This window comes from Bactrocera dorsalis, chromosome 5, assembly GCF_023373825.1.
Source record: "Bactrocera dorsalis isolate Fly_Bdor chromosome 5, ASM2337382v1, whole genome shotgun sequence".
Lineage (NCBI taxonomy): Eukaryota > Metazoa > Arthropoda > Insecta > Diptera > Tephritidae > Bactrocera > Bactrocera dorsalis.
The window spans coordinates 18452151-18465911 of NC_064307.1; the positions used below are offsets into that span (position 1 = coordinate 18452151).

At 33.4% G+C, this 13761-nt stretch overlaps 5 protein-coding genes across 10 annotated transcripts; 1 reads left to right on the forward strand and 4 right to left on the reverse strand.

Annotated features, from left to right (window-relative positions):
• Nucleotides 1–157: 157 nt before the first annotated feature.
• Nucleotides 158–3483, reverse strand: LOC105232898 (zinc finger protein 136). Its single transcript, XM_011214789.4, has one exon. The coding sequence runs from the start codon at nucleotides 3056–3058 to the stop codon at nucleotides 608–610; it is 2451 nt and encodes an 816-aa protein (XP_011213091.2). The 5' UTR covers nucleotides 3059–3483; the 3' UTR covers nucleotides 158–607.
• Nucleotides 3484–3677: 194 nt separating this feature from the next.
• Nucleotides 3678–4577, reverse strand: LOC105232899 (splicing factor 3B subunit 6). The gene is made up of 3 exons (XM_011214790.4): nucleotides 4315–4577; nucleotides 4118–4236; nucleotides 3678–4054 (listed from the first exon to the last, which is right to left on the reverse strand). The coding sequence occupies exons 1-3, from the start codon at nucleotides 4330–4332 to the stop codon at nucleotides 3826–3828; spliced, it is 366 nt and encodes a 121-aa protein (XP_011213092.1). The 5' UTR covers nucleotides 4333–4577; the 3' UTR covers nucleotides 3678–3825.
• A 617-nt stretch (nucleotides 4578–5194) lies between these two features.
• On the reverse strand, nucleotides 5195–7858 carry LOC105232900 (dihydropteridine reductase). 4 transcript variants are annotated; one of them, XM_019992715.3, is made up of 6 exons: nucleotides 7735–7858; nucleotides 6579–6679; nucleotides 6272–6381; nucleotides 6012–6198; nucleotides 5606–5939; nucleotides 5195–5541 (listed from the first exon to the last, which is right to left on the reverse strand). In XM_019992715.3, the coding sequence occupies exons 2-6, from the start codon at nucleotides 6601–6603 to the stop codon at nucleotides 5439–5441; spliced, it is 759 nt and encodes a 252-aa protein (XP_019848274.2). In that variant the 5' UTR covers nucleotides 6604–6679; nucleotides 7735–7858; the 3' UTR covers nucleotides 5195–5438. The 4 variants fall into 4 exon arrangements, with proteins under 4 accessions (XP_019848274.2, XP_011213095.2, XP_049314303.1 ...); XM_011214793.4 differs by having other exon boundaries at nucleotides 6653–6679; nucleotides 7735–7842; XM_049458346.1 differs by lacking the exon at nucleotides 6579–6679 and having other exon boundaries at nucleotides 7735–7753.
• Nucleotides 7859–8132: 274 nt separating this feature from the next.
• On the forward strand, nucleotides 8133–10374 carry LOC105232902 (polycomb group RING finger protein 3). The gene is made up of 5 exons (XM_011214795.4): nucleotides 8133–8359; nucleotides 8432–8714; nucleotides 8789–8941; nucleotides 9012–9292; nucleotides 9407–10374. Exons 2-5 carry the CDS (start codon nucleotides 8609–8611, stop codon nucleotides 9533–9535), a joined length of 669 nt encoding a protein of 222 aa, XP_011213097.1. The 5' UTR covers nucleotides 8133–8359; nucleotides 8432–8608; the 3' UTR covers nucleotides 9536–10374.
• Nucleotides 10239–13625, reverse strand: LOC105232904 (female-specific protein transformer). Of its 3 annotated transcripts, none has more exons than XM_011214798.4 (5): nucleotides 13377–13625; nucleotides 13083–13289; nucleotides 11847–12010; nucleotides 11046–11774; nucleotides 10239–10897 (listed from the first exon to the last, which is right to left on the reverse strand). In XM_011214798.4, the coding sequence occupies exons 2-5, from the start codon at nucleotides 13225–13227 to the stop codon at nucleotides 10667–10669; spliced, it is 1269 nt and encodes a 422-aa protein (XP_011213100.2). In that variant the 5' UTR covers nucleotides 13228–13289; nucleotides 13377–13625; the 3' UTR covers nucleotides 10239–10666. The 3 variants fall into 3 exon arrangements, with proteins under 3 accessions (XP_011213100.2, XP_049314300.1, XP_049314301.1); XM_049458343.1 differs by having other exon boundaries at nucleotides 13349–13625; XM_049458344.1 differs by lacking the exon at nucleotides 13377–13625 and adding an exon at nucleotides 12074–12562 and having other exon boundaries at nucleotides 10467–10897; nucleotides 12896–13289.
• Between the last annotated feature and the right edge of the window lie 136 nt (nucleotides 13626–13761).

Here is a 13761-nt window from a genome sequence, read left to right on the forward strand (position 1 = left end):
AAGCTGCCACATAAACTTTACTTATTTGTGAAAGGTATTAAAGCTGAAACCGTAGTTAACGTTTTTTTTCTTTTTCTATAATTTTGTGTTATCATCCCAACGAGCCGTTTCTTTATTGCATAATCTATTAAAAATTATCATAACGCACTGTGATAAATATTTTCAACATGGTTTTTTATTTTTATTTTTTTTTTGCAAATTCAAAACAAATTATAAATATATTTATTTGCATTTAAGTAAATAAACAAACGCCATTATTTCGAATACATAAAAATGTATAGTCCTTTACGAATCTTTATTGCGTAGCACATATGCATTTAATGATGTATTAAATTTTTAAGATTCGTAAAAAAAAATGAAATGCTTTTAATGCCCTTAACTTTGCTTGAAAACACATAAATTAATATGCAAAATTGAATTAACTCAATTATAAAAACAAATTGTAACGAAACTCGATTCTTGTTCTTAATGACCACTCAAATCGGCGATAAGCTTTCACAGGGAAAGCATATAACATTGGTTCCATATATACCTAAGTATATGAGTATACGAATGCTATGAAAAGGCAATGTAGTCTCAGGTCCTTCCAAATCGTCAAACTTTTCGCTCACGAATCCTTGCTGCTTATTTCCGTATGCGTGAAATCGCTAATGTGTGAATTAATTGACCTTTGCGTTTCTAGTTCCGATGTAGGATCGATTTTTATAAATTCTTGAATTTCATTCAGTACTTGTGGTTTCTCTGAATCTGGTTGCAGCGGCATTTTTTCCTCGGGTTCTTGTACTACCATTTCATTAAGTTGTTCGCGGGCAAGTTCGGCAATAGCAGCACGTGCTTCCAGCTTTTTACGTTTGGTTTCCAACTTTTCACGCTCCTGCATCTCTAACTCCTCACGGGCCTCGTATACGCTTGAGGGTATGACAGGCGGTGGTTTACTCATATGAATTTTCATGTGTCGCTTCAATGCCACATACTGTATGAAACGCTTTCCACAACTGGTACACTCATGTGGCTTTTCGCCGGTGTGGGTCATTTCATGATGTTTGAGTGTTTGTGCTTTTGCAAAACGTTTGTGACAGAAACGACAGGCAAAATCTTTAACACCTTCGTGTACAATTCGATGATGCCGTTTCAGATTTCCCTGACCATTGAAGCCTTGACCACAATCCGGACAAATGTAAGGACCTTCTTTCATCATAAAATTGATTTGTGGCGACCACGATGGTACAGCGACAGATGGTATGGGGTTTACAGCAGTGCCTGCCAACTCCGATATGTCGACGCGTTCAACACGTCGAGGATTTTTCGGTATTGTAGCGGTAGATTCTGCACAAACTTTTAATATTTCTTCAGCTACTTTTTGGTGAGCCTCTTGTGTGTGTGATTCCGTAGAAAGCAATTCGGGAATAGGTATATCAGGCGCATCCGCCGGCATAAAGCCGTTTTCTATTTGTCTTTTACGGTACACTTCAATGGCTCGTAATACACGCTTCTCATGTGTTTTAAGATGTTTTGTCAAAGCTTTGGCATAAAGAAACCGTTTTCCACATACTTTGCACTCACAACGCTTCTCACCGGTATGTGTCATTTCATGCATTTTACAAGCGTTGGACTTACCAAATGTCTTGCCACAATACTGACAAGCGTAATCCTTGATCTTTTCGTGCACAATTTTCACATGCATTCGCAAATTTTGTTTATTGTGTGACGCATATGCACACTGTGGACAATTGAATTTTTTTTCCTGAGTGTGTGTGTTTATGTGAGTGTTCCATTCTTGTCGCGTAGTTTTTCCAACACCACAGTAAGGGCAAACGTAGTTTTTAATTCCGGCATGCCTCATAAGATGATCTTTAAGTGCACTATTGATTACGAAACGTTTACCACATATGTTACAAGGGAACGGCAGCTCCTTGCCATCATGTTTATACATATGTTTTTTGAGCGCCATCGGGCAACGAAAGATTTTATCACATTGATTACAGGTATAACATTTGGCTTCCCGCAACTCTTTCGCTATTTTATGCACCTTGCGCAAATGCCAATTAAGTAAACGTGTCCGAGGAAACGTGCGACCACAACCTTCTTCGGGACATGGAAAACTTTCACATGTTTCAGCGTGACAATGTTCCATATGCAGACGGAGACCATTAGCTGTAGTAAATCCTTTCGAACATGATTCAACTGTACATTGGTGGGGTAACTTATCATTGTGATGTCGCATATGCTCTTCATATCTTTCTGGTTTTCTAAACCTTTTTTGACAAATGTGGCACTCTATAGTATTGGCGGATGAGTCGTCACCTTCCACTCGAGGCAGGCGTTTTCGTTTAATCTTTTTCTTTTTAATAGGCGCCTCGTAATCATCTGCTTCAAGTCCATCATCGATTATATTTTCACCCCTTAGTGCTCTTTTGGACCTTCGAGACTTGCGTAAACGTGCAGCCAACGGTTTTTCATCATCACTTTCATCACCACATTCGTCGTTAAACGGTTCATAATCAGAATCATCATTATCATGAAAATCGGAATTATCACTGTTTACATTCTTTTCGTCAGGTATACTTATATCATTAACAGAAACTTCGGGCTTAATATTAACCACATTATCAATAACTTCTTTGTCAACGTTTTCCAACATTTTAAAAACATCCTCTGCATTGTCTATAATTTCTAATTTATGATTTAAGAGTGGATCAAAGTCTGTAGGCTCATCATCCTCAACAGCCGCATTTTGTGTATCTACGTCACCCGTTTCCAATACAGCCAAAGCAATAGCTTGATCTTTAATTAAATTTTTTGCTACCATTTCCTGAAACTTTGCTACGGACTCCACACACATTTTTAAAAAATCTTGCATGTCATTTAAACGGGTATAACATACTCCACATATATTCCGTGGAAATCCATCGTGAAGCTCCACCGATAGCGATGTACAAACACATAACTTTTTGGCTAATCCAGGGATAGCAAATAGATCGTACGTATTCCCATCCTGCAACTGTTCCAAACAAATTCGACAAAGCGCATTTATACAGCATTGAGCTTCGTTACTCATTGCAATTTGTTATTATCCCTTATTTTACATTTATTTACAATCTATGAACAATATTAAATCAGTCTGAGAATGCTTGATCTGTCAATGAATTTCCCCAATAACATGATTCGTGGTTGCCATACTAGTATGAACTTAAATTTGAACCTTAATAGTGAAAGGCATTTAAAGCATTGGTAAACAATTATTCTCAGAACTATATATCGTACATATACCGACAAACACGTAAAAAAATATATATAAAAATGGAAAATAGTTAACTGGTCATTTATCCTTATAATCTGACTGTACATATATAAAAATATGTGTACAAACTTTAGCTTCGGTTTATGAGACGTTTATCGTCACCCTACAATAACGTATCCGATGTCAATATGTATGCTATATTAATAAGACCGTATAATTCGATTTTACATTTATTGCTTGTTATTATAATGATGTTATGATGATGTTTGGAATCAATTAGTATGATTTTTATGAATGATGATGATTTCTGATGATATTGTGAAGCAAAGGATATTAAAAAGTTTTGATGGGCTTAATATGATATCTATGAGTTATGCCACATCAGTTTTAAAATAATAATAAACAATGTAATAAAATATATAATTTCTATCAAAGCAAAAAAAATAATATTTAAATCATAAATTAATGTTCACATTTTGACGAAACCAATGTAAGAGATTTACAATTTAAATCAAAAATGTTAAGACGATTTGAAATATTAAGATTAACGCAGTTCCCTCCCACAAGCTCATGAAAGACTGGACCTAAGGCGCCTCTGGAGTCTTTAGATTATATTTTGATTTTATGTTGTTAAGTTCTTCCTGTTTTTTATCCACATCGAGCCGCTTAAATGCCTTATTAGATTGGTAGTACAGGACAACAAGATAACGATTACAGACATTAAATCCAGATAAATGGTCGCAAGCGTTCTTCGCGTCAAAAATATCTTCGTAGACAACAAAGGCCGTTCCTCTCGTCTCAGGTGTGTTACCACTGAAAAACCCATAATTAACAATGTGCAATTTGGTTTTATACAAAAATGATTGATACACTTACACTCTAATTTGTCTTATGGCTCCAAATTTGCCAAAAATATCATACATTTCATCCGATGTGATTTTATAAGGCAAATTTCGCACGTATAGCAGACGATTTACTTCAGGGGGTAAACGAATCTGTAATCACACAAATAATTAGTATACAAATAACTCGAAATGCGATTGTATTATTAATAATTTAGTCATTATACTCACATTATTTCGTTTATTCATTGTTAAAGCAAAAATTTAGAGTGGCCCTTTACACGAGATGCTTAGTAAGACGATGCTGATTTTAAAGTGAATATCGTGCCCTTGATCCTTTGTATCACTACACTTTGCTCTAACTATATTCGACTAGCAAAACAAAGAAACTTTTGTCTGCAAAATATTAATCCTTTTCCTCAAACTTCTACAAATTTATTTTTTGGATAGAGCTCACGTTTGCTTTGTGCTTAAGCGTTGCCAGATCGGTAATATGGAAATAATTCCTTCGAATAATGCCGGTTGCACACTGAAGATTTAAATCAAGAATATAATAAGCAAATTTTTTTTTATAAATCCATCATATAGAATTAATATTTATAATAAAATAAAAAAATTTTCTAAATCAATATGAGTGGAACATAAAAGTGCTTGTATAAGAAATCCTGATTTTTTAAATATTTTAATATTTCTTTGTTAGACTTCTTTAGGCATTTTTATATTTGGGCTGTCCTTCGTATATCCCTAAGTATTTATTTATATTCAGGTTTATGTAAAATACAAATATTTAACATTCATAACATCGAAAAAACTAAAATATTTTATATACTTCCTTTCTCTTCTTTCATTTGCTTTTGGTACTCAAGCATTCATTATTGTTATAACTACTCTATAAATGTGTTGTGTTAATACAATTTGATCTTATTGATACTTTATAAAGTTATAAACACACACATATACATATTTAGTTCCGTAGCCTACAAATTTGGCAGATCGACTTGTTTATAGAAAGCAAATGGTAATAGGTTATCAAACATGATTGAACTTTCAGTATCTCTACATAATTTTACTTCCCTTCACAAAAAAGAAACATCCGCACATCTTTCAATATGTATGTATGTATATACAACACAATATATTTTAAACATTTAATGTAGACATATTTGTAAGCGAGTTGGTGAATATGTATATCAACTTGAAATTCAAACTTTTGGAATTCATTTTTATTATTTTCTATAACTTGCAATCTGTTAATCAATAAATATATATATATATATGTACGTTTGTATCATATTCTTATTTCCCTAACGTTCACGAGTCGGATTTTGACGGTTTCCCATAATGCATGCCAATATTTAGTTAGCTTCTACCAAATGTGTAACACCATCCTTAGTGATTAATTGTACTAGGGCTCCAGAGTTTGGTCGCTCCTTGCCTTGAGTCCATTTATGGAAAAGTCTGTAATTCACAATAACAAAAACATTTGTTATAAAATATCTTAAGCTTGAGTCATATGACTTACTCTGCAACTTCAGCTAAAGGTGTCCATGAACCAAAATCTGCCTTTGGCATCCATTTGCGATTCATTGGTGTATCCAAAGTAACTGGCAATATTGCAACTGCAATGGCATCAGTGGGTAAACCAGAATTTTTCCCAGCCAGTGAACGCGTTAGCTGATGGACTGCAGCCTTGGCCATACCATAACCAATCATGCCGGATGTGCCTTGTAACGCTGGTTGAGCGCCGGTGAGTGTTAATAAGCCGCCATCTTTTAGATATTTGGAAGCGACAGCAGCCGAAATACTTGACGTCCAAACACTTTGGCGCCACATTAAATCAGCATTTTTGGCCAAATCTAAGTAAAATAAAAATTAACATACATATATGTAACAAAGGATGTAAGAAATTTTTGTATAAGATTACTCACCCTTGGAGGTATTACCACCCGCCCAGCCGCCTGCAACACAAATTACAGCATCCAATTTTTCATCGTTTAAAGCATCGCCGACTTTTGTTAACACTTCAGCCTCTTGTTGCTCCCAACTAAGTTCACGGGGTAACACGATGCTTGCGTCCGCTTCTTCATTCACGCTGAGATCAATACTACCAACCCACTGCAAGTAAAATATTTATTTCATTTTGACTCATGTTCTTAAAGGAAAAGTACTAAAAGCGCTTGATACGCACGTAGTTGTTTGATTTGAAGTGGGAAACACAGGCAGAGCCCAAAGCGCCTTTGCCACCGTAGACCAGTACTCGACCGACCATGTTGATACACTGTTTTACTGAATTCGCCACTGTGTCCGAACACCGATAGATTAAAATTACAAGTAAAAATCAGAAACTGATGACGCTTGTATGTGTGTTCGGAAATACCATACAATTTAGATTGTAGTGAGAGGATTTTGTTGGGGTCGGGGACGTGAAAGGAAAAAACAACACTTGTTAGATTTTTAAGCAAATACAAGTTTTTCTACTTTTTGCAACGTATTACTCGTACTACTGCAGTTGTTATACATCCATATGTAAGTATGTATGTTGTAGCCGTTTTGTGCGTTTGCGTGTTACCTTTATATCAAACAGAAGGCAATGGCCCTGTAAAGAATGAAAGTTACTTGATTTTGTCCATAATAAGTACATTCATAAGTATACAAAAATACAAGCTTAAATCAAATAATTGTAATATTATCGCGGCATTGAAGTTTTTCTACGTCAATAATTATTAAAAATTTACTTTTATTTTACTCTGCATAATTATATGCTGAGTGTGTTCGTATGTGCATATGGATGTACATAGGTTTATAGACTGCGTAGCTTTAGAGACTTGATTTTCTTTCTAAAAACCCCCTCATTGACTAATGGGTATTCCATATTTAATATATGCATACATATACATATAAACTTATTTCGTTATACTTATAGTCAGATTTGAACAACTTCTTTGTAGCTTATAACTTTTGCTTTGAAAAAAAGCTAAGTTCGTGAAAATACTTTCCCAAATAAAAAAAGGTTTTCATACAGGGACTTGAACTTGATTGGCCAGTTTATATGACAGCTATGTATTTGTTTGTTATAGTTCTCCGATATGAACAATTCCTTTGGAGATTATAGGTTGCCTTCGACAATAATCCGTGATAAATTTCGTCAAATAAAAAAGTTTTCCCAATAAGAACTTCAGTGTGACAGGTCAGTTTGTTTGACATCTTTATGCTATAGTCGCCCTATATCGGCGGTTCCGACAAATGAATATTTTCTTGGTGAGAAAAGGACATGAGCAAAATTTATGATATTAAACTATGGACAAGTTTGCATATGTACAGAGTAACATAGTCAGCTCAGCCAGAGAACTTAAAGCATAAAAGCATATGCTTTAAGTTCTCTGGCTTAGCTCTTTAGCTGATCATGTACATATATACATTATAGGTTTTCGACGTTTTCCGACCATGGCAAACTTAATATACCCTGTTCAAGTTTTAACAACTCAGTCCTACACACACATATGTATATACTATATATTGCTTTCAACAAAATGTTGCTATGTGGGCCGGTAAATAATCGATGAAATGCACAACTTCTTTAGAACAAAAACGAAATGAATAAAATATGTACTATTAAAATAGAACACTCTTATTTTTGCCAAAAAACTATACCTTTCACAAATATAATGAATATAAACACAAATCTAAGTTCTCGAAAAATTTGCAATATATAACTTTTTATAAATTCACACGACTGTTGATTGTCCAGCTGATACAATTAGAAATTCTGCCCTGCCAGATCGGTTTAATTTTTATATAAAATGCTATGAAGTAATTTATAAAACAACACGATGCTTTGAAATTACTATTGTGAGAATCTTTTCCACTAACTAAAACTCTATCAATTAAACAACGAATTAATTAATATTGTTAACAATAATAAATGCGAACGAAATCACATTTGCAATGTGTTGAGTTGTGTTGTAAACACGTAGTTATGGACTTGTTAAAGAATAAACAAAAATGCAAGTTGACAGCCAGTACTGCCAACCTCCAATTCGCCTCATCATATATTTCATTACTTCAATAAAAAAATATTATAAAAACCCGTGTTCGTGTCAATTTTTCGGTTTCGCGTAATTGTTTAATTTCTTTGTTTTTACTAATAACATAATCAGTGTTTATATTTTTCAATGTTCGGTTTGTAGTTATATTCGTCTTATAATGCAAATGATAAATAAAACATGTTTAAAGCGGATATGAATTAGACTATCAAAATCTTTCAAATATACCCAAGGTGAATTGGAAGTGTTTGCCGTTGTGTAGCAAGATAAATTTAGCAGCGTATATTATATTTGTGAACTTGCAGAACTTAACTGATCCAAAACATTACATGCAATACTGAGTATTATTGTCACAAAAGGCTATCCCAATTAGCTTCTAGTAATTTGTACTGCTTTGCGGATTTGGGGTACAAGTGCAATGTTTACTGAAGTTCTGCAGTATTCCTGCGATCTATATACTGCAGAAAAGATTAAAAGAAACCATGGAACGTCGTGTTAAGCTTAAGACCATAAATCCGCACATAACGTGCAAGATCTGCGGTGGTTACTTTATTGATGCCACAACCGTCACTGAGTGTCTACATACATGTTAGTAATACATTATCCAATATATATACATATATATAAATATAGCTTATATAAATTATATTTCATAATTATAGTTTGTAAGAGTTGTTTGGTAAAACATTTGGAAGAAAAGAAAACCTGTCCCACTTGCGACATGGTCATCCATCAGTCACACCCACTGCAGTACATCAGCTTTGATCGAACCATGCAGGATATCGTTTATAAGTTGGTACCAAATCTGCAAGAAGGTGAGATTTCTAAACAATTGAAAAGGGAATGAAATTGCTATCAAATAAAATTTTGTCATTTGTAATGTAGATGAAATGAGAAGAGAACGAGATTTTTATAAAAGTCGAAACATTCCCTGCCCCAAAGATATGCCGCAAAATCACGATGACGATGAGAAAATGCTCGAAGCACATGCAGAATCTGATTTCCATCGTCTAGACGAGCAGGTGAACGTAAGCCTCGAATGTATGAGCAATAATTTTAAAAATTTGCAACGACGTTTTATACGCTGCAGCTCACAAGCGACTATAACGCATTTAAAAAAATTGGTTGCCAAGAAAATTTTAAATGGCATTGACAAATATCGAGAGGTAATTGTTTTTGCAAAAAACTGTTAAAAAAAGAAAAAAAAATTATCAAAGCGTATTAATTTTATGTATATTTAAGAAAAATATTGATTTGTTCAAAAATTTCTCAATTTTTAGATCGACATACTGTGCAATGAAGAATTGTTGGGCAAAGATCATACGCTAAAGTTTGTGTATGTGACGCGTTGGCGTTTTAGAGATCCTCCTCTGCGCTTACAGTTTCGACCACGAGTTGATCTGGTATGAAGGCTTTTAAAACAAACGTACGAAAACCAATGTTAAGTGAAATCAAAAGTGAATACCAACGCAACAGTTTAATTTTTTAATTAACGTTAACAAAGATATATATATATATATACATATATATAACTTAGACAAAAACAGAAGCGCTAGTTTTGTAGAAAAGTTTAAAATTCGAAGTGAATTTAAGACGTAAGATAGAAAAATCGAAATAAGTATTGTAATATATTTACAACCGGGGGTTAGAAGAGTTTCATGCATGCATATATATATGCAAGTGAATAAAATTATTAAGTGTAATAGAAAGTGAAAGTAATGTTATAGACATTATAAGCTTCAAGGTCAGGTTTTAACAAAAAAAAAATAATTAGTTATATTTAAAACAAATAGCAAACACTAATAACGGTGACAAATCTTCCTTTTAACATATGTATGTTCCGTATGTGTTTATACTGTAGTGCACTAAATTTTTGAACTGGATCTAAATGATATTATTTTTGAACGTATTTTTACAGATCTTGTGTATAACTTTGGAAGGAATATATATCGTTGCATTGCAAAATAAATCGAAACATTTTGTGACTTCCTACCATTCAATTAATGTTCTCATTTTAAATATTTAATTTCTTATAAGAAACTTTGTAGTAAGATATAACTCCTCCTGTACTAGTGTATTTATTTAATATTTTTCAAATCAAAATATCAAATATGCTGTTCTCTACATATTTTATTTATTATTTTATTTTATATTTGCATAATTCTGTATTTTTCATCAAAAGATTGAAAACAATGTCAAATAATAATAAATATATATATTTGTAAATAAAAGAAAATCAAATACAAAAGTTAGTGTATTTTTAAATTTACTTGTTTTTTTGTACTTCCAATCGAAAAATTATAATATTTTATTACGAATGCGAAAAATATTTTTTTTTAATAATGAGTTTCACTTTCGATCGAAAAATACAAATTGAGAAATTTAATTCTATTTGTATGCAATTACACACCAGAAGTTATTAAATTTTAACTGCAACTACCAAATGTGGTACAATAAATACAAAGAGTAAAATCACATAATTCTTACGCTTGATATATCTATATAGTATCCAAATTTAATCTACGTGTATTACCCATAATTTATGTATTTTTTGATCGAAAATTGGGTCGCCAAGGGCGTGTTGCACCATATTGTGCAGGTAATCTATATCCAGGTCCGCCGTAACGTATTTGTTGTGGAGGTAATCCATAAGGTGGCATTGGGTGCCGCAATGGTGGTAAAACAGCAGGCACGAAGGCAGGCATAGGATAAGTGGGAGTACCATAGCGTGATGACTGTGGTGCCCACTGCGTTGGAGTTGGCCAGGTTGGCTGCATAAACGAAAAAAATCTTAATTATTACGAACATTATTTACTGATATGAACAAATTACTGTATTGTTGTTGCAAAAAACTAAGCTGTTATAGCTATTAGGAAGATGTCATGTATATATTATACAACTTAACTATAATTAACTTACATAACCATAATTTATAAAATCCGCTGGAACCGGCACGGGTATGGTTATGATTTGCGGTTGTGACAGATTTCTTTCGCCATTCCCATTCTGTTCTTCATTCTCATTATAACGATATTTGTGGCGTTCGCTATTTTGCGTACCTATGCGCGACGAACGTTCACGTGAACGAGTGCGTGATCTTGAATGTGTACGAGAACTTCGGGATCTGCGCACATTTTTGGTACGATCATCTGATCTATGTTGATAGTGCCTCGGTGACCCATGCAAATCCTTATCTGCGCGTGATTTTTCTCTTTCCCGTTCGCGTTTACTATTGCCACCCCATTCACGATCCACTGAAATTGACCGGCGACGATAATTAGTGCGACGAGCTGGTGAACGTTGTTTAGTTTTCAATGAATCTCGAGAGTGAGATCTTGAGCGTGACCTTGAAATACTACGCCTGCGTCGAAATTTGGATGATGCTGGAGGCGATTTATTTCTTGTCGATCCATATTTACGACGAATTCTGTCTCGCTCCCTTACTTGGTCTACAAAATATGGAATTTTTTCAGGGGTTTTTCGACGATGATTTGGTGATGGTGATGCGTTACGCCGAGCTGCATATTTGTCATCACTAATAGGTTTCGTCGTTTTCGTACGTCGAATGGTTTTATCGCTAGGTTCGATTTCACTTTCTTTCTTTTGGTTGTTTTGATATTTTCGATAACGCTCTGGACTACTGGAATCCTTGGTAAATTGATATTAATTAAAAATTGTGGTTTGTATTTAAATATCAGCATATGCAAATATTTCACTTACAGTCGAAATGTGGCGCTCTTTTCGCCATCGTTTTGAAATATCCTCTGTGCTGTTTCTACTTTCAGTTTGAATTTGCTTTCCGCTTTTATCTTCTGCGATATTTATAGCACTATCCGGATTCACCACGATATCATCTCTTTGAAACAAAGGCTTTGAACCTTCACCTGTGAATACGGTTAATGTCACTATTAGTGATTTATAAAAATAAATTTGATTTATATATCAACAATTTTTCATCGCAGCTTTCAGCTTTTTGTTGAATAATTATAATGGTATTTTTTACGATTCAAATCATTTAATTGTTACTCAACGAAATATTTTTAATTCAAATTTTAAAACAAGATTATATATTAAGATTAGAATAAGAAAGAACTTTGTAAAGTTTTGTTAAAAAGATTAAAATTTAAGTCTCCAGTCACTATTTAAAGATCATCTTTCAAACGTTAAAGTGAATTCAAACGAGACGTTCAAATTTCGATTAAAAAGTAATTAACTTTAAATTTCTATCACGTATTAAGTTATTGAATATGAAGTCTTATTTTTATTTACATCGTCTAATAGGTTTGAGTTGATTGTTGTAATCCGCATATGCCAGAAGATATCAATTTCCAAATTGTCTGAGTTCATGGAATGTTGATTGTTGTTTGTGTTGCTTTGCAATTGTTGCAGGGAGTATTTATGGTTTGTTGATTGTAGTATAAGGCTGTTTCTAAAGGCTAGAAAATAAATTTATTTATTTGAAAAAAAAAAAGTAAATATACGTAGTATTATTAACAGTAGATCGTCCTATCCTTGCCTTTTCACTTACTATGAGGCAGTGAGTGCGATTCTCACAAATGTTTCAATCTTTGAATTAACAAAATTATCTATGTAGTGTTAATTTTTTCATTTTTTTACATTCTGCACTAACTTTCAAAACACTAAGATTTCAATACTTTTAGACACCAATACTGCACACTCTGAAAAATTATTAAATTATTTTTAAAAACTTACCTTAATACTTTGGAGAAAAATATTATACCGCACCTTTCTTTCTAGTTTATACTCACTTTATTATACCAGTTGCATGTTGATTGTAGTTCTTCGACAAGAAAATTTTCCATATTGCCCCAAATTATCCTGGTAAGTTGATTGGTGCGTCATTTGTGCAAGCTAACACCTTGTCTCATTTAAGTTCGCGTCAAGATCTCATAGCATTTTTAAATATCACTATACTTAGTAAGTAATTAGAATTACCGAATCTACGCTTAATAACAACTTCGTCTGGAACTAAACTGCGTTCTATAGCGTGAGGACCCTTCCTAATTGAGCCAATGGGCACATGTTGCTTAATTTGAATTTTGCTTGATGTTGCAAACAGTTTTGGAATGTTGGAATTCATGTTGAAGGCTGCCTTAAATAATATTTTTACGAAATATGTTGGTTGCAGATATTAGATCCTTCCTATGGGAAAAGGAAATTTGCTTGTGTTACATGACTTTGTTATTTTATTTATGTTGTACTTCAATGATATATTTCAAAATTAATTACGTTTGCGTTGTCTCTACACAACCATGCACAAATATTTATGAACAAAACAATAATATTGGAATAAAGTTAAATCCGTGGATAGATTTTTAATGCTGTTTGTCGCGATGGCGTTTGATAGATATGTGTTTTTCCTATCACATACAAAAATAACTCATCACAGCGATTACTTTGTTTACGTCAACGCAAGTAACTGTCATATCGTATTTACGTTAACGATGTCAAAATCAGAGCCGTTATCTAAATGTCTGGTTAAGCGCTAACTTTATCGACAACGTGTTGAAAAAAGATTTTTTTATTGCCTAGTCTGGTAAACTTCACCGAAAGTAGTAGCCTTGGTTAGTTTCTAACCAAAACATGAAATGACAACACTCAGCTCCGAAATCTG

Excerpts from the sequence above, each read along its gene's own strand:
- LOC105232898 (XM_011214789.4), bottom strand. The coding sequence starts at position 3,058 with ATGAGTAACGAAGCTCAATGCTGTATAAATGCGCTTTGTCGAATTTGT.
- LOC105232899 (XM_011214790.4), bottom strand. Across the intron at positions 4,055-4,117 it reads GCCATAAGACAAATTAGAGT|TGGTAACACACCTGAGACGA; the intron begins GTAAGTGTATCA and ends TGGGTTTTTCAG.
- LOC105232900 (XM_019992715.3), bottom strand. The coding sequence starts at position 6,603 with ATGTATAACAACTGCAGTAGTACGA. Across the intron at positions 6,199-6,271 it reads ACTTCAAATCAAACAACTAC|TGGGTTGGTAGTATTGATCT; the intron begins GTGCGTATCAAG and ends TTTTACTTGCAG. Across the intron at positions 5,940-6,011 it reads GGGTGGTAATACCTCCAAGG|ATTTGGCCAAAAATGCTGAT; the intron begins GTGAGTAATCTT and ends TATTTTACTTAG.
- LOC105232902 (XM_011214795.4), top strand. The coding sequence starts at position 8,609 with ATGGAACGTCGTGTTAAGCTTAAGACCATAAATCCGCACATAACGTGC. Across the intron at positions 8,715-8,788 it reads CACTGAGTGTCTACATACAT|TTTGTAAGAGTTGTTTGGTA; the intron begins GTTAGTAATACA and ends TCATAATTATAG. Across the intron at positions 9,293-9,406 it reads GCATTGACAAATATCGAGAG|ATCGACATACTGTGCAATGA; the intron begins GTAATTGTTTTT and ends CTCAATTTTTAG.
- LOC105232904 (XM_011214798.4), bottom strand. The coding sequence starts at position 13,227 with ATGAATTCCAACATTCCAAAACTGTTTGCAACATCAAGCAAAATTCAA. Across the intron at positions 12,011-13,082 it reads TGTTATTAAGCGTAGATTCG|GTGAAGGTTCAAAGCCTTTG; the intron begins GTAATTCTAATT and ends CCGTATTCACAG. Across the intron at positions 10,898-11,045 it reads ATTTTATAAATTATGGTTAT|CCAACCTGGCCAACTCCAAC; the intron begins GTAAGTTAATTA and ends TCGTTTATGCAG.